Source organism: Hypomesus transpacificus, chromosome 5 (genome assembly GCF_021917145.1).
Source record: "Hypomesus transpacificus isolate Combined female chromosome 5, fHypTra1, whole genome shotgun sequence".
Taxonomy (NCBI): domain Eukaryota; kingdom Metazoa; phylum Chordata; class Actinopteri; order Osmeriformes; family Osmeridae; genus Hypomesus; species Hypomesus transpacificus.
The window spans coordinates 1,647,497-1,671,215 of record NC_061064.1 but is presented as its reverse complement, the minus strand read 5'-3'; the positions used below and the strand labels follow the sequence as shown (position 1 = coordinate 1,671,215).

The 23,719-nt window shown below is 42.8% G+C and overlaps 3 protein-coding genes across 6 annotated transcripts in view; 2 read left to right on the top strand and 1 right to left on the bottom strand.

The window, feature by feature from the left end:
• The window catches only part of stard8 (StAR-related lipid transfer (START) domain containing 8), a 20,548-nt gene extending 15,445 nt beyond the window's left edge, over positions 1–5,103 (top strand). For all 4 annotated transcript variants that reach the window (XM_047020192.1, XM_047020191.1, XM_047020189.1 and 1 more), the window contains 5 exons: positions 54–168; positions 540–761; positions 1,124–1,341; positions 1,543–1,719; positions 3,398–5,103. In XM_047020192.1, coding sequence (XP_046876148.1) covers positions 54–168; positions 540–761; positions 1,124–1,341; positions 1,543–1,719; positions 3,398–3,515 — 850 coding nt within the window. In that variant the 3' untranslated portion in view covers positions 3,516–5,103. The remainder of the gene's footprint in view (positions 1–53; positions 169–539; positions 762–1,123; positions 1,342–1,542; positions 1,720–3,397) is intronic.
• Positions 5,104–5,192: 89 nt separating this feature from the next.
• Positions 5,193–13,684, bottom strand: rxfp2l (relaxin family peptide receptor 2, like). The gene is made up of 17 exons (XM_047020905.1): positions 13,678–13,684; positions 12,834–12,980; positions 12,080–12,185; positions 11,913–11,984; positions 11,036–11,107; positions 10,165–10,236; positions 9,777–9,848; positions 9,568–9,642; positions 9,322–9,393; positions 8,354–8,425; positions 8,187–8,258; positions 7,880–7,951; positions 7,712–7,783; positions 6,666–6,895; positions 6,125–6,535; positions 5,775–5,987; positions 5,193–5,695 (listed from the first exon to the last, which is right to left on the bottom strand). The coding sequence occupies exons 1-17, from the start codon at positions 13,682–13,684 to the stop codon at positions 5,502–5,504; spliced, it is 2,031 nt and encodes a 676-aa protein (XP_046876861.1). The 3' UTR covers positions 5,193–5,501.
• A 2,095-nt stretch (positions 13,685–15,779) lies between these two features.
• Positions 15,780–17,929, top strand: steep1 (STING1 ER exit protein 1). The gene is made up of 7 exons (XM_047020454.1): positions 15,780–16,029; positions 16,210–16,327; positions 16,450–16,491; positions 16,654–16,801; positions 16,931–17,020; positions 17,265–17,357; positions 17,623–17,929. Exons 1-7 carry the CDS (start codon positions 15,906–15,908, stop codon positions 17,683–17,685), a joined length of 678 nt encoding a protein of 225 aa, XP_046876410.1. The 5' UTR covers positions 15,780–15,905; the 3' UTR covers positions 17,686–17,929.
• The last annotated feature ends 5,790 nt before the right edge of the window (positions 17,930–23,719 follow it).

Here is a 23,719-nt window from a genome sequence, read left to right as displayed (position 1 = left end):
TTGTGTTGTTCTCCTCGTGTTGTTCTCCTCATGTTGTTCTCCTCGTGTGTCAGGTTAATCAGCCGGCGAGGCGCAGGGGTCAAACCAGACCACAAGGACCTGAGTGAAAACATGGCCGCCACTCAAGGACTCAGCCACATGATCGTGGATTGCAAGAAATTATTCCAGGTATAGTTCATGGACAGGAATCCCATAATAGCTCAGGAAAATGCTCCATTGACAGACATGCATGAATACACTGTACACATGAATCAACTCATTATTTTTCAAGGACAGAAATTCGAATAAATGTGTAAATACGTTAGTATTTTTTATTAGTAATTATTATTTTAATCCATAGAGAAACTGAAAAACTGGTGGGCAGTGGAATAAACCACATAATAAATTCCTAGCGCCGCGTGCAGATTCACAAGTCTTGATCCCCACTTCCTGTGTGCTTGATCCTCACTTCCTGTGTGTGCTTGATCCTCACTTCCTGTGTGCTTGATCCTCACTTCCTGTGTGTGCTTGATCCCCACTTCCTGTGTGTGCTTGGCTAGATCCCTCACGAGATGATGCTGCAGTCGCGTAACTCGTACATAGCGGCTGACGCCCAGCCCCTCCCGCTGCACGGCCTGGGCCTCAACCTGCTGGGGGAGCCTGTGGACTACCGCGCCTACCTGGAGGACAACATCCAGACACTGCTGAGGGAGGCCGCGGAGAAGAGCAGAGGCTGGCACAGTGCCCAAGGACCAGAAAACACAGAGCTCTCCTACAAGAAGGTAGCGCTCCTGGTGATCTCTCCTCCCCTCTAACCCACACGGAACTGCTCCTCACCAGGTCCCTGCATTATTTCTCTTTGAGTTTTCCTTGGAGTTTATCCTGAGGGTCTAGGTTGGTTCAGGTGCAGTTCTGTGAGCGTATGTGATGCCCTCTGTGACATTGCTTGTAAAAAAAGCCATACGAATAAAATTGGATTTGATAACGGAAGAACCGACTGTACGATACTGATATCTTGAACCGACTGTACGATACTGATATCTTGCCATGAGCTGCATGTCCTCGTGGCTTCGGTGGTGGACACCGTTGACACGCCCTCTTTTCCTAGTCGACTGTGTGCTGAGCTAAGCGTTCCTCTCCGCAGGTGGGGCACGGCCATCCAATCAGATTATGGAGAGTCTCCACGGAGATCGAGGCCCCGCCCCAGACGGTCCTACACCGAGTTCTGCGAGAGCGCCACCTGTGGGACGATGACCTGCTGCACAGCCGCGTGGTGGAGGAGCTGGGGAACAACACGGAGGTGTACCACTACGTCACGGACAGCATGGCACCGCTCCCCCGCAAGGACTTTGTGGTGCTGAGGTAAGGACCGCAACCGTCTACTAACGCCCCGTACCACCCAAACTCCTTTGGGCTCCGCTCGCACCAACAAACCCATTCACGGCAGACCGGAGATGGTGGGTGATGATGATCATTATCGGGGCGTGTGCCGTTCCTGCTGTTGTGCTGATGAAGGCCAGGTTTTGTTCTGAAGCAGTGGTCCTTGTGGTCCGTGTGGTTTAGGAGGTGGTGCTCCGACCTTCCCAAAGGCCTGTGTCTTCTGGTGTCGTCGTCAGTCGACCACGAGGACGTGCACCTGGACTGCGGCCTGCGGGCCGTCCTCCTCACCTCCCGCATCCTGATAGAGCCCCTGGGGAGGGGACGCTCCCGCCTCACTCACTACTGCAGGACTGACCTCAGGTACACCCTCACTCACTACTGCAGGACTGACCTCAGGTACACCCTCACTCACTACTGCAGGACTGACCTCAGGTACACCCTCACTCACTACTGCAGGGCTGACCTCAGGTACACCCTCACTCACTACTGCAGGGCTGACCTCAGGTACACCCTCACTCACTACTGCAGGACTGACCTCAGGTACACCCTCACTCACTACTGCAGGACTGACCTCAGGTACACCCTCACTCACTACTGCAGGACTGACCTCAGGTACACCCTCACTCACTACTGCAGGGCTGACCTCAGGTACACCCTCACTCACTACTGCAGGACTGACCTCAGGTACACCCTCACTCACTACTGCAGGGCTGACCTCAGGTACACCCTCACTCACTACTGCAGGGCTGACCTCAGGTACACCCTCACTCACTACTGCAGGACTGACCTCAGGTACACCCTCACTCACTACTGCAGGACTGACCTCAGGTACACCCTCACTCACTACTGCAGGGCTGACCTCAGGTACACCCTCACTCACTACTGCAGGACTGACCTCAGGTACACCCTTGCCCCCACTCACTACTGCAGGACTGACCTCAGGTACACCCTCACTCACTACTGCAGGACTGACCTCAGGTACACCCTCACTCACTACTGCAGGACTGACCTCAGGTACACCCTCACTCACTACTGCAGGGCTGACCTCAGGTACACCCTTGCCCCCACTCACTACTGCAGGACTGACCTCAGGTACACCCTTGCCCCCACTCACTACTGCAGGACTGACCTCAGGTACACCCTCACTCACTACTGCAGGGCTGACCTCAGGTACACCCTCACTCACTACTGCAGGGCTGACCTCAGGTACACCCTCACTCACTACTGCAGGACTGACCTCAGGTACACCCCCACCCCCACTCACTACTGCAGGGCTGACCTCAGGTACACCCTCACTCACTACTGCAGGGCTGACCTCAGGTACACCCTCACTCACTACTGCAGGGCTGACCTCAGGTACACCCTCACTCACTACTGCAGGGCTGACCTCAGGTACACCCTCACTCACTACTGCAGGGCTGACCTCAGGTACACCCTCACTCACTACTGCAGGGCTGACCTCAGGTACACCCTCACTCACTACTGCAGGACTGACCTCAGGTACACCCTCACTCACTACTGCAGGACTGACCTCAGGTACACCCTCACTCACTACTGCAGGGCTGACCTCAGGTACACCCTCACTCACTACTGCAGGGCTGACCTCAGGTACACCCTCACTCACTACTGCAGGGCTGACCTCAGGTACACCCTCACTCACTACTGCAGGGCTGACCTCAGGTACACCCTTGCCCCCACTCACTACTGCAGGACTGACCTCAGGTACACCCTCACTCACTACTGCAGGACTGACCTCAGGTACACCCTCACTCACTACTGCAGGACTGACCTCAGGTACACCCTCACTCACTACTGCAGGGCTGACCTCAGGTACACCCTCACTCACTACTGCAGGGCTGACCTCAGGTACACCCCCACCCCCACTCACTACTGCAGGGCTGGCGTGGGCTCTGTGTCTGTGGATGGCTAACATCTGCGGCTGTGGGTCCATTGTGTTCTAAAGTAGTTTCTGAGACCAGGATGCTTTTGTAAGCATGTCATTGAAATAGCTGCTTGATCCCGTTCTCTCCGTTTCCAGAGGGCGATCACCCGAGTGGTACAACAAAGTGTTTGGACACCTTTGTGCCGTGGATGTTGCTAGGATACGAGGATCCTTCCCTGTGCTCATGGTCCATGGAACGGAGACCAAGCTATGAAACAAACACGTCTTCGTCAGGACTTCATCTGCGGCCTGCTGCGTCTGTTAGCTCTGTCCTCATCTTAAAGGGATTGTTGGACTATCGCTCAGAGTGCACAGACGCAGTGTGGTGGGTCTCTGGACTATCGCTCAGAGTGCACAGACGCAGTGTGGAGGGTCTCTGGACTATCGCTCAGAGTGCACAGACGCAGTGTGGAGGGTCTCTGGACTATCGCTCAGAGTGCACAGACGCAGTGTGGAGGGTCTCTGGTGAAATGATTGCATTGGTCTCTGATCTGATTGCCTTCATTAAATCCAAATCAAGATGGAAATAGAAAGCACTGATTTAAATTATATTAAGTACTGTGCCAAGTTGAGTGCTTTAAATAGTAGTGAATTAAAGTGCATCAGAGATTATTTTTGTCCTCTATGGAAAATCCATCCTCAGGAAAAGAAAACAAATTCTATACAGGAATGTAAGGACAATCGTTACAACAGCTTTACTTACTCTATCTGCATATCGTTTCCCATGTGAGTGCTGCTGTGAAATCATCAAGCCACTGATTGTTTTGAGGTGAAACCTGCTTCCCTCAACTCAGGTGAGCGCAAAAGCAGTCCTGCCTCCTGTGCTGTCGGCTATGCCTTTTCACTCCTGATAAATTCTCCAATAATATGTTGTGCTCATGCGACCAGGTGCATTGCGTCCTTGAGAATGGCACCTTAACATGTCATTTTCACATCTAGAATGTGTCTGAGGCCTTGGAGCGCGCATGATGCAGTCATCAGGGTGTTTTTAGAGGTGCCGCGGTGGTCATGTTTGTCTGAGTTCTCTGCTCCTGTTCTGCCCTGGTTTCGCTGTTTCTTTCCTCAAGTGTTCAACATCATCACTATTGTCTGGACACCTTCATTGTCTAGCTTTGTACTCCATCTTTTTGTGACTCGTCTGTAAAGAACATCTCTCCTAATAACAATCTCAAATGGCTCAGTCAGTGATGGCTGAGAGATGATTGGTCCCAATCAGATCTCCTTAGGGTGATCATCGTCATCTGTTGTCATAGGACGGGATGATAAAACACAAAGATATGGTGTAACATATATAGGGGCAGCACTACTGTATATGCTTATGCTTGTCAAAGCCTTAACCTTTCTGAAAGACACTTTTGCAGGCTCACTCACTTGTCTTTGCAATATTAGTATTATTGATTTTCTGTTATCAATGTTTTATTTATGTCTGTGTGTGTCCTTATGATGTCTTTCAGTCAAGCATTATGTGCAGTATGTGTGCAGTGGGAGGCAGTGCAATGATCAAATGCTTTTCTGCTAGTGTTTTATTCTGACTACGTGCTTTGTTACACAAATGTCTCATTCGCTTCTATCTTACCACAGAATAATTACCACAGGGAACAATTTTAGGTTGGAGAAAAATAGAAATAAACTCAAGTTGTATATATTTTTTATGGATTGCAGTCTTATTATAACCTTTGTACTTACAGTTGAAATGGACGTTTCTTTCTTGTTTAAGGTATGTTTTTTCTTAATGTACTACCTATTTGTATTATGCTTCTCTCACCACACAGCAAAATCAATAAACTTTTTTTTTTTATTAATCAATGTGTCTGGAGGATTGAGCTGTGTTGCATATGATGTACAGCTCCTGCTTGTACCACCTTCTGCATCTTCTGTGTCTGTGCTGTGTTCTCTGTGCTATGTGTCTCTGTTGTCTGCTGTGTGTCTGTGCTGTGCTGTCTGGGATGTCTGGTTCCTGCCACAACTAAAGGCCAGGACAGGCTGTCTCTAGTTCATTCAATAAATCAGCTGACTTCAATTCTGTTGCATTTATTTCACCGTTGTGGACAATATATGGAATCTTTCAACAATGTGTTACAAAATAGGAGTTGAATCTGCATTTACATGTGTCTTTACACCAGATTCACGGGCAGGTGGTATTTTCTCGTAGATGGAGAGTGATGACAGTGACGTACACGGTGTTCTTTCAAGCGGGCGTTTACAGAGCGCTGGGCGGATGGAAGATGTCTGAGCCGTGTTGGGAGGGGCCCCGTACTCCCACCTCCCTACACCTCATCTTCAGACACAGCTGGAGTCTCTCCTGGAAGGAGCTGGTGGTGATAGTGTAGAGGATGGGGTTTAGGGCACTGTTGATGGGAAGGATGAAGATCACCACCCACAGAATGATGGTCCCTGAAATGGAATCAGTTGAAAACCATCAGACAAGAGCACGTTGAATAGGTCATCGAGTAACATAAGCTTCTGACAGTACCTGTGATCTCCACTCTTAGCAAAGACAGGATTTTGAGGATGAATATAGGTATCCAACACATTGCGTCTGTGAAAACGATGAAAAAGAACCTCTTTGCTATGGAAACTTCCTTGTTTAAGACGCTTTGGCGAGCTGTGCTGGCTGTTTTCCGCACTGAATAAAACATGCTGGTGTAAGAGAACACGATCATGATAAAGGCAAAGAGGTTCAATCCTGAAAAGACAGAAAGATTTAACATACATTATACAGTTCAACACAGGGATATAACAAGACTTAGTATGTGGGCCGACAGCATCTGATCCTGTGTACGTTCTTCAAAACCACCCTTAGGAGTTTAATGTCCCTCTCACCTAGAAATATTCCTGTCGAGTAGCATCGGGCTCCAGGCTTCTCCATGTCGTCTGAATGAAGTGGAAAACAAACTCCATTCCTGCCATAGTAATTCCCAAAGGTCTGCTTGTCCCAGAAGGGGATCACGGCAATCATGAAGCCAAGGACCCAGATGAAAATCAAATAGAACAGGGTCTGCTTGCGACCGGCTCTGTAGTTGTGGAAAGGAAACACGATGCACAGATACTTCTCCAGAGTCATGTAGGTCAACAGCATGACTGACACCTCAGTGGACAGCATGGCCAGGCAGCCAATCAGCTGGCACTGCAGGCTCTCCATCCAAAGCTGTGCATGTCTGTTGTATTCTCCACAGTACTTGATGTCGAACGCCCCGATGAAGAACAGGTAGACTCCCATCAAACAGTCGGCACCTATAATATCCGATTTTATAAGAATATCCGAGAAGTGCAGGTTTGTGTGTGGTCCTGGTTTTGTTTACTTCGAAATCAGTGTTTTTTTGGTTTGTTTTTTGGAAAATACTTTTTAATTGTTGTTACTCACAGCACAGCGATATGATGGCCATTGTGTGGTGCTGGTTCTCGGATGCAACGCAGGATCTCAGGCAGATGACAAACACGTTTCCGAAGCAGATGACAGATGCCACGACCCACACGAACACACGCAGAATGATGTTGGCCAGCAAGTTTTCAAACGAGGAAATCCCATCGGTGTTCGGCTTACAACTCCGCACGTTCGGAGAGTAGCCGCAGTATTCAAACCTTTTAAAATATCTGAAGTGAAGGATGCAAAATGAGAGGAACAATTTCAGAAACGACTCAAAGGCCCATTTGAGGTGGATGTTGTCTCTGAACACCTTTTAGACTACAGCAGGAATGATTGTGGATCAATATTGAGGCCTAAAGAGTCTCGGTAAACTCCAAAATTAAGTATGATATTAAGTAAACAGATGATCTGACTTTTGGAAGCTAAACCCCCCTAAAATCATACTTGATGACATTGATCTACAGTGTAGGAAAGTATTCCAAATGAGCTGAAACGAGATCTTACAGAACACATTAAGTTAGGCTTATTATTGTTGTCCAGGCTTATCATCAGGTTACAGTTAATGATCAACATCATCTTCCACTGCAACATAAATGCATTACAGGCCCACAATCTAATACATGGTGCCAAAATGGTTATTTGGCAACAAATCATACAACATCTTGTTTGTTTACTCACTATTCTTTTCATGAAGCCTTTCTTTGTTTTGCATAAGAAGCTTTGGCCCCCAAGCCAGTATGTACACATTTAGCTCTCCAGAGAAACTGACTGAAATAATCAGACAGAACTGTGTTGTAGTGATGTAGAAATTTGTCTTTGTGTTGAGCTACTCGTGCAATGCTGGGGGAATTAACATCTTATTTATAGCACAGCGGACCTCAAAGTATGAGCAGGGCTGCACACAAAGGATGTACACATAGATGGATACTTACAGGACTTAATAATGCATGTTTCATATGGGACTCCATTATGCAATTACATAAACTGGCCTATCATGATGTAGTTTGAAAGGAGAGCAAACCCAAGCATGCCTCTCTACTCACATGTGTGAAAGGTTGCTAAGAGATCGAAACATCTGGATGCTGATATTGGGTATCTCCACATCCTCGATGCTCCTGACAAACAGCACATGAAAAGGGTGTAAGCATCTCTCCACGTCCACAGTAACAGTTTCTAGGTCTCTCGGTGGACTGTGACATGGAATTACTTACAGCGATTGCAAATTGACAAAACTGTCAAACTGATTGTCGTAAATGTGAGTCAGGGGGTTGTTTGAAATGTTCCTGAAAAACAAAGGAGGTCATTACAAAGCATCTGATCTGGATTCATTTCATTCTTGGCCCTGTCTCATCACATTTGTTCTCTGTGGTATAAATCACAGAGGGATTCAAAACACCAAACAATAAACGCACTCAGGACTCAAAGTTATCAGTCTGTTTTCACGCAGAGACACCAATTGAAAGCGTTCTACTATTAACCTCCAATTGTGCCCAAAATGCCCTTGGCATGTGTACTCACAACTGCTTCAGGTTGTGAAGATTACGGAATAGAGATGGGGACAACTCCCCAATTCTGTTTACAGATAAGTCCCTGGAATGAAAAGAAAATCCTTAGATACATTTACACTGCATGTGCACAGATTGGGGTGACTGGAATTACAAGAACTCAATGGAAATTGTACTCACAAGTCTATTAAGCTTTGCATTTCATCAAACGTTCCGTCCTCAACGCCCTGTATTCTGTTTCCCCTTAGAGCCCTGCAAGAAACCTTGTACTTAAGGCGCTTACATACTACATCCAACAACAATTGTAAACTACAACAGGTTTTCTTATATTCAGTCAGCACATGCCAACATGTATTCATTATTACCTTATTTATTCGATTTAAATAATATAACCAAACAAACAACTGAAAGAAAAACAAAAATCAAAACAGATACAAACCTCAAGGAATAAAGATATCACAAAAAAGATATTCATATCTATAAATTTTCAGCATTGTGAAGAAATGCCTCAATAATTCACAATGTGGAATCCATACTTATCATGCAGGCTCTAACCAGGCCAAGCATGTAGGACCCCAACCCTGAATCCATACTTATCATGCAGGCTCTAACCAGGCCAAGCATGTAGGACCCCAACCCTGAATCCCCAAAGTTCAATTAAGAGAGCTCACACATATCGCACGATTTATGATTGAATTTCTTCTTTTTCTGACACCCCTCATTGCTATCACTATCATTTGACGACTGAGGGGCAATCAGCAGTTACAGAAACTGCTGAATCCATTTAAAGAAGCTTCGGTAGCTTACTTTGACCTGAATCTCATTAGACACCACAAGCTGTTTAAGGTGCTGATACAAGCATCATGGCAGCTGTACCTTCAGTTTCACTTAGGAGTATTGGAGTTAGAAGAGACCTTGGTTAGTTAGGAGAGCCAAAAAAGAGTCGTCCTTAATCGCATTCAACTCCCCGTTGGAGAAGATGTGAAAGTTAATTGCTTCATTCCATTACAGATACTTAAAGGAACTTAGTATTGAACATGAATTCATCACCACAAAAAGGCTTTCTGTGTGATTGAATTGTAACACAAAAACCATAAACAGGTTTCAGATTGTCTCCTGAGACAGAAATATGTCCCCATCAAACTCACAGTACTGTCAAAGAGGTGCACTTTTGAAAGCTTGAAGACCTCATGGATGAAATCCTGTTTCCCTCAAGTTCCCTGTAAATAAAAAGGACGTGTTTGAAACTTGTCACCCTAGGTGCTGTAAACAACAATTACTGAGCGATGCTGCAATTACATTTGATCATTGCAATAAAAAGTTATTTTCATGAAGAGTTTGTGAATTAGAATGGACCACTTTACTCCGCGTTGGTGTAGCCTACTGTCACTCACATCCAGTTCAGTCGGGGCATTTCCATGCATATAGACTTCTTGGGGATGAACTCAAGTGAATTGTTCAGAAACGACCTGGAACAAACACACATGCACTCACACATTCACGCAAACAAATAGGGAAGCTGGTTAGATGTATTTCAATTATTCAAAGGGAGAGTGAACTGTGAAGCTCATACCACACAAGCGCACATCAATACTGTACTCACACAAAAAATAACGATTTGAGACCCTCAAAGGACTTCTGTCTCAGCGACGTGATTCTATTTTCATCAACAATCCTGAAAATGAAAAGAATTAAAGACAAATGAATCCAGTCTTTGTGTTGTCATTCAGTGGATGCAGTTCCCCGAGAGAGCAAACTCAGGACCCATTTCATTACTGCATAAACCGTGGTAATCCCACACACACTGAGATGTAACTGGCAGGAGTGTCCACACAAATGTGTTGTTGAACACACTGTGTTCATTCATGCCTTGTAGCCGTGGGACTGAAACATCCATGAGGTAAATCAACTCTTCTATGGGTTATCATGGATTAAACAGAGTTGTTTTGTACAAAAACAACTGAGGGGCATTGCCCCATGACTTCACTTACAGCCACTCCAGGTTCCAAAGGTCCCTGAAAATGCCAGCCTTCAATGTCGTAATCCGATTCTGACTGAGAAATCTTATCTCAGCAGGACAGGTGCACAGGAGGGGAAAAAGAGCACACATCAAAGCATTTTGATGAGATATCTTTACTGATGAAAAGCCCAACTAAAATATTAATGTGGGCTAATTTACGGCATATACTTTGGCAGCCTACGAAACAATCTATATTACAGTCTATATCCATAAGTATCCTTAATATCTGTATCGCTTTCGGTAAGAGAAAACTCTGCGACAGCAGCTAACATCGAATATGGAAACACATCCACCTTTTCCTCATGCCAACTATCTGTGCATTCGTAGGAAGCTCAGATCTTCCCTTTGCTGTGGTCTGTTCCACATTCTCACTGGAGAGGATCTCGGTTACGACTGCACACTTACAGAGAATTGCGGAATAGCGGTGATGTGAAAAGTAGGGCTTGTTGATTTTCTGTCAAACATCCTAGAGTTAGCTGTCACTCTAAAGACTACAGACCCACAGTGTCCTATCCTCATAAAGACTGACCTCGCTACTTTTATAGAGGTGATGCTTTCAAGGGTGATTTTTTCTCTCTCGCTTAATTACAGACCATGGTGATGCTATCTAACTTATCCCTTATTGACAGACACTGGCTGCCTTTCAAAGTCTGTCTATTCTGGCTAAATGGAGAGTGACTTTCATACCCACTGGGCTCTGGCATGTCTACAGTATGAGGTTTACCACAAACCACAGACAAGAAAAAACGATGGATCTGTAAAATAATCTATGCAACACCCTGGAAAAGATGAAAGGAATTGAAAAGGGCTTGTGCTGCTGGTGAGGGAGAGACGGGACTTACAGCCTCTTCAGCGAGTGCAGCCCAGAGAAGGCTCGTCTAGAGATGGTCGTGATCCAGTTGTTCTCCAGATGTCTGGAAGGTGAAAACATACATCATCTCTGGGAATGCAGGTAGTCAAGTTGTGTGAAGTGCAATCTTGCAGAAGTGAGGGGCTACCGGAGAATGTCTTTTGATGGTGACATGTATACATCATCATTTGACACATGATTGGCTAGTGATTCTTCTACCTCAAATCATAAATATATATTTGTGTAAGAACCTACAGTGAGCTGAATATAAGTATGACTCATGTAAGCATCTCACATACCGGTAAGTTCATGAAAACAGTACACCCAGGACAATCAAGAGAAAATCATTTGTGCTTCAGTAATTTCGTTTTCACACTCTATTTTGACCTTAAACGTCAGAAATGCATGACTGCTCAGTTTCTTTTCATGATTTCCCTCAGCGTCCAAGCCGAAGCATGCCAGTATTTTCTTGCATAAGCCCTTTCCTAACAATTCAATTCAAATGACCACTGTTGGTCAGACATTATAGACACGTGCTGCCACGTGCATTTCTCCAAACAGAGATTTGAGTTTATTATTATTCACACAGTACAAGAGAACAAAGTCTTGAGATTGTGGAGCCAAAGGCAGAATTTCAAATTGTCGTTCTATAAGCTGCAGTAGCTGTTTTGACGGAGGAGAAAATGTATGAAACTCCCGTCTAGTTCCACTCCTCTTGGTCTTGTTCCTGTTGTGACGAACATCTTATCTTCCCTGAGGTAGTGGTCCATACACACCATGCAGTAGCAGAGCCACAACCTATAACAAGCACCTCTTGAATTTACACTTAAAACTAGAGTGGTCCAAGGACTCTAAGAAGACTGACTCACAATCTCTCCAGGTTACCATAGCGGATGAACTCATCTGATTGCAGAGATTCAATTTTGTTGCTGTTTAGCTCTCTGGGGAGAAAAACACAACAGTTCATTAGGATGGACACCGTGTTGTTTCATAGCATTAGACCACCACTACTCTAGTATCCTCAGACTCTACTTACAGGGCAGTGATATTAGCAGATACAGCAGGGACTGCCAGAAGACCCTTATTGTTGCAGTTGACTCGCCGGTCCTCGCAGAAACATTCCTCAGGGAGCACTTCAAGCACTTTAACACACACACGTATACACACACATACACACACACACACACACACATACACACACACACACACACACACAAGGTATGATTAATGATCGTTGTCTTTGCTGGGGCTGAGACAGCACATTGGTCCATTTGTTTATGCACACGTTTTTGTTTAATTCATGTTCATCGTCGATATCATTTAACTTACAACATTCTTTGGAAACCTTCATGGAATTGGAAACATTCTTCTTCATGAAAGCGTCAAATAGGTGTGGCCACCCGCTGTTATCCACTGCAAGGGTCAGGGAGGGGTCAGTAAAAATAGATCGATCTTTCATCATGGAACATTTATATACTATCAAGGGTTCGTTAAATGTTAAACGTCAATGTTAAACTACAAACAATACCACATCATGACTCAATCCATACTAGTGTACAACGTCATGTTTAATCTGCAGTGCGCAGGCCGGAAGCCACCAAGAAGAGAAGTCTCCCAGTCACACATCATCCCGCCCTTGAGCAGCACCATACCTGTTCCAAGACCACACACTGCACCCTGGCCATCTGTTACTCCCACCCCCCACCACACACACACACACACATCTCCCCTCACACCCCTCTCCCCCCCCCCCCCACACACACACCCCTCCCCCCCCCTTGCAGACTCACCGCAGTCCTCCTCATCTGCTCCGTTAGCACAGTCCTGGACGCCGTTACAGTGGCGGAGCTGTGGGAGGCACAGCGACAGGTTCCCACAGGGGAACTGACCCAGTGGGCAGCCGTCCGATCCCGTGGCCGGACTGCCTGTGGCAGACTCTAAAAGAAAACGGTCTGATTAAACCCAGAGAGACTCCTTCCTAAACGGAATACGGAACACAGACCACGGAACACAGACCACGGAACACAGAACACAGAACACAGAACACAGAACATAGAACACAGGAAACAATTACTGGTCCAGAGCTCTCTTAGGGGAAGGCAAGGCAAGTTTATTTAGACAGCACAATTCATGCACTGTGGTAATTCAATGTGCTTCACATAAGTAAATACACAATGGCAATACAATGTGCTTCATATAAATAAAAGCTATATGTCAGTACATGATAATAAAAACAGTAAATTATAGGAAATAAAAGCATGAGAAGTGGAGGGAGAATATGACGATTCTCTGGATGCTGCTGGTGACGGCTGAGTTCGTGATGCTACTAGGTCACATGACTGATGGAAGGGGCTCTCAAGAACTGATGGATCTGCCACCATTCTTGTGACCTCGCAGCCTCAAGACTCCAGGAAACAACATCAGGAAGCTGATGGGACGTCCCTGGGAGGAAGCAGGTGGACGACATATACCACCAAACTGTGATCCTTTTCTCCAACAAGGTGAAACACACAACAGCACAACAACAATATGAAAAACCCCAGCTGAAAACAAATCAATTATTTCATTTTTCCATTCAACATTAATAATCATTCCCTATGTTATGAGGAGTCATAGTTCAAGATCCTTCCATACCATCCATCATTACAGAAAATTGTTAAAGCTATAATTACAGTACATTTGCTAATACCGTTTTCAGTTGGATGGTCGCTGTAATGGTTGGCAAATAGCTCTGCATGGTGTGATCTTCTCTCAACTCATTTCCATTTGGTTCAAAGAGTTAGTTCAATTGATTGCTTTAGTCCACTGTCGTCCTTTGGGGTGTACTTAAACGTGCGTTTAGCATTTCAAAGTCACAGTCATTAATCTTGCCTTCAAACTATATGGTGTCTTCAAAACTAAAAATACAATCCGTTCTTTCAGAGCATGTCTTGCCCTGCAGAACGGATTAGATGTGTGTTATTGTAATGATTCATACAAAAAATGTTTATATTTTTTGTATTTTATATCGAAATAAACGGCCTAACTGAATGGAACCCATCAGCAGTTGTTATTATTCCTATCCTGAAATCACACAGCACATACAAGTCAAATAAGATGCACTAGACGAAGGTTGTGGCTTCTAATGGTTTTTGTACGTGTACCTGTTGCTTGTTTTCTCCAACACCAGAGATCACTAACCATCCCAGTTGAGTGGCTTTAACATCGACAGACAAGAGAATGAAAACCTGGATAAAATATTTTAATGCTATTCCATTGTGTCTATATAATTGGTGCCTAAAGCTTGTCTGAATAGACAGCAAGGTGTTCACATTTTAATGAATAAAGATGCTGATTCAAGGCTTCTCCTCTGACACCATCTTTTTCCGTCCTGTCAAGTCTTTTCACCCAAAACGGGCAGTTATTTTTCCAAACAGCATCAGTCAACAATGGGTATGAAATAAATGAAACATTTCTTGACACAATACAGGGATCAAAGATACTTGAGAATAGAAAAGAATGAAAAAGAAGGATTGCTTTCATAAGAGCGTGACCATGTTTATCCAACTGAAACATATTTAATTGTTGATTAATCCAGAATGGCGTTATAATCAGGAGCAACTGCCTGCCAATTATGATAACCTGTATATTTGTATCCAGAACATTTAAGATATTCTAGGTCGCACACACATCCAGAATTGTAATTACCCATGTCTTGACATCCAGCAGGTTATAAAAACATAATCTACTCAGACTGATGTCTTAGATCTCAATTTTAAATTCTGCACTATATGCCAGCTAGTGCTCCCAATTTCCTCAAGAGAAAAACCTATAAATTATTTAGTAGACTCATGTAAAGCCTGTTCAAATCATTAGGGTATATAACAATAAATGGGCTCTAATTAATGTCAATATGATTAATGCCCATGATTAACCTCTCTTCATTACTAAAGATCAGTTGAAGCTCATCAACTGAAGCATAATCATAGTTTTTTTAATGATCTGAAGTACCCTAAAAAACCTTCTTATGTTAGAGATTAATTAATGAGATTGCTTACCTATTATTACTGCTGTTAGGGCGAGATACGAGAGCAGATATGGACAGTTCATCCTAGAATCTGTGGCAGCATCCATTCCTTGTGCTGGGTAATCCTGAACCAGGAGACGGCAAGCGAGACAGATGTTCCACTGGACTCACTCCACAGCTTTTGACAGTCAGATGCCTGAGACACACAGACGTTTGCACTTTTGTGAGCTCTATCTCTCTCTCTCTCTCTCTCTCTCTCTCTCTCTCTCTCTCTCTTTCTCGCTCTCTCTCTCTCTCCCTCTCTTTCTCTCTTGTGCTTTCTCCCTCTCTCTCTCCCTCTCTGTCAATCTCTCTCTTTGTCGCTTCCTCTCTCTCGCTTCCTCCCTCTCTTTCTCTCAATTTTTCTGTTTCTATTCACTGTTTCTTTCTCCTGTACATATACACACACACAGACACACACACAGACACACACACAGACACACACACAGACACACACACACACACACACACAGACACACACACAGAAAGAGAGGGAAAGATGGCCCTTTTCATATAAGATCTGATGAGAAATGTTCAATAATATAATATTATTATCCAAATGACCTACAACGTGACATTATAATATAATCTTACCTTTGTGCTTTTATACTAGTATACAATGACTCGAATATTGCCCCCTGCAGGCAATGATTCCTACTACAGTTGCTACTATTCTTGACGTAGTGTCTGCGTCATCATTAATCGCCCACCGTGTTGCTTCCTGTGTGGTGACCCAGATGCTAGCTAGCCAGGTAGAAATTAGCTAGACTACCATTTAAAATATATGTTTGCCTTCTTTTAATTAGAAGTAACAGTCATGCCGAAAGTTGTGTCACGAAGTGTTGTTTGTTCCGACACCCGAGACCGCGAGGAGTATGATGACGGAGAAAAACCGCTTCACGTGTATTATTGTTTATGTGGTCAAATGGTTTTAGTTCTGGGTGAGTGCCTATAGCTACATAATCAATGCTATCTTATTAGCTACCTAACTGTGTAGCACATAGAAATGTGAACGTTTTAACATCGTTTAACATGTGTTTTATCTTTCGATGGTTGAACTTCAAGCCTTGTTTTTTTTCCCCCACGTGAATGCCTTGTACACTTCCACAACTCTGTCACAGACTGTCAGCTGGAAAAACTTCCTATGCGGCCACGAGACAAATCAAGAGTGATCGATGGTGCTAAACATGCACACAAGTTTTGTAATGTTGAGGAAGACGAGAACACTTACATCAAAAGGTACTAAAAGTACAAAGTCAGAAGCATTTTGAAACTAAAATCGAGTCGCCATTCTTCTGCATTTGAAATGTTTAGACAGCGTGACTACGTGATTGTGTTAATTCTTCTCTTTTTCTATGCAGACCAGAGGGAATTGAGAGACAGTATCGTAAGAAATGTGGAAAGTAAGTATCTAACACAGTTGATACATAAGTGTTTTTTAGTCCGTCAAAGGTCCGTTACTAAACTCACAACAAAATATTGTGCCTCCGCTGCTATATTTGTTTTGAAATTGTACGTGCAGAAATGTAAGGTTGTTTGTTGTAACGTTAATTTTCAAATATTAGGTGTGGGCTACTACTCTTCTATCAACACCAATTGAAGAACACCCCTGTCACGTTTATTATCGATGAAGCGGTTGTGAAATTTGGACAAGGAGGAATCGGTAATACGAGTGTCTACAGTCAAAAGCCGGAGGCTCCCAAAAAAGTCAGAGTATGTTTTCTTTTACTTTGAATCTTTCATACATTTATTTGAGTATTTGTATGATTGACAATACTTGATAAGTGATAACATCGCTGCTAAGTAAATGGTTAATTTGTGTCCTGTGGCCCACCCTACCAGGTAATGATGACCAAGCGGACCAAAGACATGGGCAAATTCAGTTCAGTTACTGTGTCCACCATTGATGAAGAAGAGGAGGAAATTGAGGCTGTAAGTTAACAAAAATAGTTTGTTTGGCTTTGTTTAAGAAAAACACATTACGAGGATAATTAAAATGGCTGTAAACAACGTTCAATCCAATGATTAGTTTACTGTGGTACTTGCCAGAAGTGTCAGAATTTAATTAAATGTACATTTATTCATTTAGCAGACTGATTGCTACAGGGCGGATGTTAAGACCAGCTCAGATGTCATTTGTGTGTCATCAAACTGTTTAACTCTGTTTCCTTGGCAGAGAGAGGTGGCAGATTCGTACGCCCAGAATGCTAAAGTGATTGAGAAGCAGCTGGAGAGGAAAGGCATGAGCAAGAAGAGACTTCAGGAACTGGTGAGGAAAAAACTCAACAACAAAAACACTCATCTTGTATCCAGTGTCATGGGACTCCCTCAGCCATGAATATTACATGTTGAGGGACAAGACTATATAAGTCAACCTTATAAATAATGTACACATTTAAAAACATGGATGTGTCCAACTCGGTTTACTCTGAGGGTTTCGTCCTACTATATTTATCTTCAATGCTTGAGGTTTAGAATGGCTCTTTTATTCTCAGTTGTTCTCACACCCTTTTTCCTCTGGTGTTTGTTTACAGGCTGAGCTGGAGGCAAAGAAGGCCAAAATGAAAGGAACCTTGATTGATAATCAATTTAAGTAACAAGGTGCAGACAAAAGGAGTTTTTGTAAATATTTTTTCTAAACGTCCATATGGACTCTTGTCTAAAAGGTCTTAGAAACTATTTAGTTTATATTAACTTTAGTACACCATGCTCAGTTTCAGTTAAAACATTGCTGTTTTTAAAATCTGATTCAACCACAAACGATTATTGTATTTGAGTTCAGTCACTCTGTATGGAAACTACAAGGACAAAATGCAGAAATAAAGATTTTTTTTTAACTCATCCGGTCCCCCTTTTTTTGAGTGCCATAAAGCATTCAATGAAGTCACTAAACATGAACCTTCATGTCCTTTGTGGCATATGGTTCTCCTCTGCTGTGCCACTCCTTATTGATTTTCTGACCAAATGTCTGTCAGTCCCTTTCACAAGAAATATACTTATTGATGTCATGTCCTGTGTGCTTACGGGCTCCAGGACTCTGCCGGCTGACAGATGGAAAAGACCCAGGTCTCTGATTTGCAGATTTTACAGAACCAGTCAAGCTGCTGCCAGCTTGCCCTGTGGGGAACAGGGAGGGATTTAGGAGCGTTTCTGTGTCAGGTCCCCAGTGGGGGGCCACGACAGGTGACAGATGAGCCAGGTGTCATTTCAAGTGTCGTCATTTAAGGTGGTTGGGATGTTTATCATCCTGTTAAAGCTGGATTTCTGTCCTCGTTTCTTAAATAGGCTTTTTTGCTCTGGAGAGAGTGGATGCTTCGACAGGACTGTGTTTATCCCTTAGTTACATTTGTGATGAACTAGAGAGGCTTTTGCAGTTGTAACCAAACTATGGACATGTACAGTATTGCTAAACACATCCTAACCCTAACTACAAGTTTAAAAACCGTTAAAAAAGAGAATCATAATCAGAAACTGATTTATTCGCCATGAAAGTTTGCACAGGCAAGGGATTTACTTTGGCAGGAAGGTGCATACAATAAACATAAGAATCTTAAAATTAAATATGTGGTCTAACTATACAAAGGATACATAAACTTGCAATACTAAGTGGAATACAATTAAAATAAAATATACAATAAAATATGAGTTGCCATAAAATATAAGTTGCCAATTTACAATATAAAATTCAAATATTACAGGAGATGGTATTGATGACACACCTGATAACATGCTGACATCTACAGGCATGGATGTAGCACCTTTATTTATGTATTCTCTCTCGCTTTCTCCCTCTCTCAATTTTCCTGTTTCTATTCACAGTTTCTTTCTCCTGTACGTACTTATTTAAACATTCAATGTTGGATTTACACTTGTGTTATTTATAATATTCCCATGGCGTGTTAGTTCTGAGAATACCACATGCGTTAGAACTTCCAGCTCAGCAGGAGAGGAAGTAGTCATTGAGAACGGCTATTGTTGTGGGAAAAGGTTATCGTCATTCCAGCAGGGTAGGTTGGAGACCTGTTTTAAAGAGCAGCGAGGAAGGGATGGCACAGAGGGGAGCGCTCAACCACAGGTAATGAAGGCTCTGGAGGCTGTCTTTGTTATAAACTGAAAAACCATTCAGGATTCATCTGAGTTCATGCATTAAACCATTCTTTGGCTTTGATTGCTTAATTGTGGCAGACTCCTGCAGTTAAGATGGAGGTATTGAGGTGGAAATCCTACTCTGAGGTGGAATAGAGGCACCAAATCTGTCTGTGTTATATAGGTGTATGGTATTTGTGGTGAGAAAGGACTGGCTCTGGTTGTAGATTATGTTTTCAAAGATTTTTTGTGTTGGATAATTTATTGCTGTACACTTTATGGGTTTGTTAAAAAATCAAGAATGTAGAAATCTTAGAATGTGATTCAGAAGAGAGCAAAAACAAATCTAGCATTTCAGTAACTAAATATCTGAGTGCTCAGGAATTTATTCCTTTAAGACCACAATAAATGTGTAAAAAGTATCTGACTGATTTTTTAAAAGTATTTCCATCAGCATGTGAAAGTGTTTTATGACAGTCGTAACTTCATTTGGCTGATTCATTGAGTGATGGAATCGTCAGGTCTTGGTTGCCACCTGGTGGTGTATGGCAGTACTGCATCTGTCCCCTGCACTTGATTCAGCAGAATTTACAATGACAATACATTGAAATAAGACCACACTCAGAGGACTTTAGAAAACAATACACACGCATGAATCTCAGCAAGAGGTTAGACATACAACATGGGTGCAAGTTTCCAGTGATATTCTGCTTTGAGTGTTCAGCGTTAATTACCCTGAACTGAGCAACCCTCATCATTTTGATGGGTAGGTCATTTCGAAGTGACCTATTTGAGTCTTAGCTGTTAGGTAGCATCCCATAATAGTGACCTAACTTTACTGACCCAAATGGACATCTGCAGAACTTTTGCATAACGTTGTGGGAAAATGGCACAGTTTGTGTGTGGTTTGCATTTAGTGAGAGTAGACTGGAACTGATCACAACTTTCTATTTACATTCGATGTAGAAAGAAAAATATGCTGTAGTTCATATTATGACCACATGGTGGCAGCATTAGTATATTTTGTGTTTCAAGAAAAAAACTCTTCATGCAGGAAAATTCTATACCACTGTAGTCTGATTGGCATGGGTATTCCTTGAATGGAATCTACTGGATTTTTTTTTGTCTTACATTCAAACATATACATTCGATATATATCATAGAGTACATGTCCCAAAAAAATGTACACTGTGTAATTAATACAGTGGAACGTGAGGTTGTATACTTAAATAATAAGAGCATGCAAAACAACACTGGCATCAGTTTTAAATGACAGCGACATTTCTCCTTCAGGATTGTGTGCAATCAAGTCCTGGCGGGGTGTCCTATTACAATTACGTACCCAAAGTTGGCATGCGGGCAAATCTTAAATTGGTTATAAACAACGTTTAAGTTTGAGTATTCTCTAATTAGCCTTGATTACAAGAGAAAAAGCATCAAGTTATTCAAAGTAAGTTTCTGTACAGTGGAAAAAGAAACATCTGTGGATAATAACTAATTCAATTTAAACTGCAAATGCCTGTTGATTTTAGTGACGTCAAATAAAACTGCGATAAACAAAAGTGGTATTGCTTAATAGATTAAGTCTTGATAAATAAAATGTAATATGCCTGTTTTGCCTTCAATGACAGGTCTAAGCTGTCAAAGGTTTTGTCCAACTTTTTATACTTCAGTGACCAGGCTACACAGTTAAAATGTAATGCAAAAATCTTGCCAAATTCTGTTCTTAGATGTTGATATGGTGATAATTCTGCCACAGACACTTCTGAGTTTTTAAGGTTCCCTTAAACAACAATTTGACAAATCTTTTGTCTTGTGGATTCTTCCTCAAATCCAGCTCTCATGGGAAGGTATTCTGTCCAACATTACAGGACCCAGCCTTGGCATCTACATGGAACAGGAGAGACAGTACAAACTATTGATAGAGATACATATCTGAGTAATACTGCACCATCCTCACAACACTGCTGGTATTAGCATGCAGGACAAATCATTCCAGGCGAGTTGAGATAAGGTTACGTGCCCAGGTCTGACCGGGGGGTTGAATATCAGATCAGTTCAATAGCGGCCTAACAAAGTTTGTAGCGGCAGGAAATGATGTCATATAATGCATTATTCACATGTATGGATTATGGTGCAACCCTAAACCATGGAAGGGCCCAGGAGCCGTGAAACTGTAGATTTCTAACATGTCGGGAAACAACACAGAGACAACAAGCCTCCGTGAGCTCCCGTCTGGCTCCATCCTGGGGCCGCGGGGTCGTCTCTGCATGGGAACGAACCAGCGGAGACACTGGGGTCTGTCTCATTGTGTCCTGTGGAGACAGAAGCTCGCTACTGTGAACACAGACGGGCACTAGTCTGTCCAATTGACAAATGGCTATTTCAGATTCAGTGGTGCCATCCAGCTCGGAGCGCATCTCAATCAAGCGCGAAGGGCACCTTGTTGTGATACACAATTAATCCTCTCATTACTCCTGTGATTAGGCCTGTCCCACCAAGAGACCGTGCATTCTGATCTGATTAGAGGACAGTAATTGGGGGAGAGATCACATGATGCATTGTTTCCCTGGGAAGATGGGTTTTTAGTTTGTGTCTCGTCAACACAGCATCACACTGATGATGCTGTGTGAGTCTGGAACAAGAGAGAGGGGGATGGGAAGCCGAATGATTGAAATCATCATCTATTCTGGAAGCTATCAAATGATAATTCAACCCTGTCAATATATGGTAGATAGGGTCAGTAAAGAACCATTATATAATTCATTGTAAATACTTTGTTTAAAAATGCATACACAGTATATTTCGTGAAGGGTTCTGAAAAGTTGTGATCATGTCCGTATGAAAAATTATTCCAGAAAATCGTTTGATTCCAATCATGTATTTATCCTTTTGACAACGCAAGATGCTGTTCATCAGTTTGCTTGTTTATTTTGCTATTTGATTTTCTCCAGTTTTTATTGTCTGATGTAAACAGCATTTAACAAATATGTACTTAACATATTTGTCTAAGCCAAACAAGTGCTTTAGCTAATCTTTAACCCTGCTACACAGAACTCTAATTCTAACCTATGGTTCAGCTTTCGGTGCATGTGAGCCACAAGGGTCCTCAAATCCTGTGCACCCAGTTTCCCAGACACACAGGAGTCAAACGGCTGCTGATTAGGACCACGTTTGGAAGGGATTAACACGCTAAGAAAGTGATTGGCATTGTTGATTATCCAACTACTGTGCTTATTGTTTTACAGCGTTCCAAAAGTGTACAATCTGGAAAGTCCTTGTGCCTGTTTGGAGCCTTAATATCGTCACTGCTTCGAGATTACAGATGAATCTGTAATCTCGTAATATGATAATATGATTTCTTAGGCTGCTAGGGAGCATTTAATCTCAAAAATAAAAAATAAAATACAATAAAAACAAGACCTTGACTACTGTTTTAGTTTGTAGAGTAGACTACCTACTGAATCTCTGGCAGCTGTTGATGTCATCCATCTTTAACACCATTTAACTATTGTTGTCATCAATCATGTCCACCATTTCAAATCTCCTACAGGCCTGAATAATAAATACATGATTTGGACCTCTGAGCCTTCATAATAATCCCTTACAGAAGGCAACCTGTGATGCCTCGTGGCAGGAACTGAAGGTAGAAGCACACATTCTTATTTGGCACCACAATTAATTGTTCTGTTGTGGATTCTCTGTGCCATATAATTCCTCCACAATTAATTGAATAATTGTATTCTACATCCCTTGTTCCTGCCTTGTGTTCACCGTGCAGAACAGATTTATCAAAACATCCTCCAGGGCAGAATGCCAAAAGAACAGCTTTGTTTTGCAAATATTGTAGGACTTTGGAATTCACTCTCACAACATTTAGATTGAGAAATCTCTATCATGGCCAGAGAGAGGGTATCATGTATATGTTATGCATTACACAGAGAAAGCAACTTTAACTAGATAATCAGGTTGTAGTCTAAGAACCAGATGGATTTGTTGGAAATTTGACTGTTCCCACGAACCGTAATTTACACCTCTCTATCATTCATTTCTTATGATTATAACAGTGTCTGATTTTTGTATTCATTATATTGATTAGCTTTCCAAATAGAATCTTCTTGAATTAAGGTTTTATTTTGAAACTAAATAGACATGCAAGTTTTGGATTACAAACCCAAGCAGTCTGGCTTTTGTGGCCCCCATTGAAGATTGTTCACGTGGAAGTGATGCAGCCTGACACTGCGCCCACATGAACTAAGTTATGTGAAATGGACCTCATCAGCACCAATCATATCAGCTCCACGGAGACAGTGGGAAGGCAAGCGCTGCTAGCGACCTAGTTGGGCTCTTAAAGAGACAAAGGCCCGTTTTGTATTTTTTGGGGGGAAGAATACCACCAATGGTCAGACACATTTCTCTCCTCGTCTGTAACTAATTCAAACACGGTATAAACGGTCCATACTACTATCTCCTTTAGCAGCGTATTAACTGGCACGATTACGTATTCGTATTTTTTCGATATGTTCGAAGAATCGCCGTGTATGA

Bases quoted from the DNA above. Each gene is read 5' to 3' on its own strand.
- rxfp2l (XM_047020905.1), bottom strand. The intron at 10,237-11,035 runs GTAAGTCCCGTC...TGCTGAGATAAG, and splicing joins CTGCACTCGCTGAAGAGGCT to ATTTCTCAGTCAGAATCGGA. The intron at 6,536-6,665 runs GTGAGTAACAAC...CGGATATTATAG, and splicing joins GGCCATCATATCGCTGTGCT to GTGCCGACTGTTTGATGGGA.
- steep1 (XM_047020454.1), top strand. From the start codon at position 15,906: ATGCCGAAAGTTGTGTCACGAAGTGTTGTTTGTTCCGACACCCGAGAC. The intron at 16,802-16,930 runs GTATGTTTTCTT...CCACCCTACCAG, and splicing joins AGGCTCCCAAAAAAGTCAGA to GTAATGATGACCAAGCGGAC. The intron at 17,358-17,622 runs GTGAGGAAAAAA...GTTTGTTTACAG, and splicing joins AGAAGAGACTTCAGGAACTG to GCTGAGCTGGAGGCAAAGAA.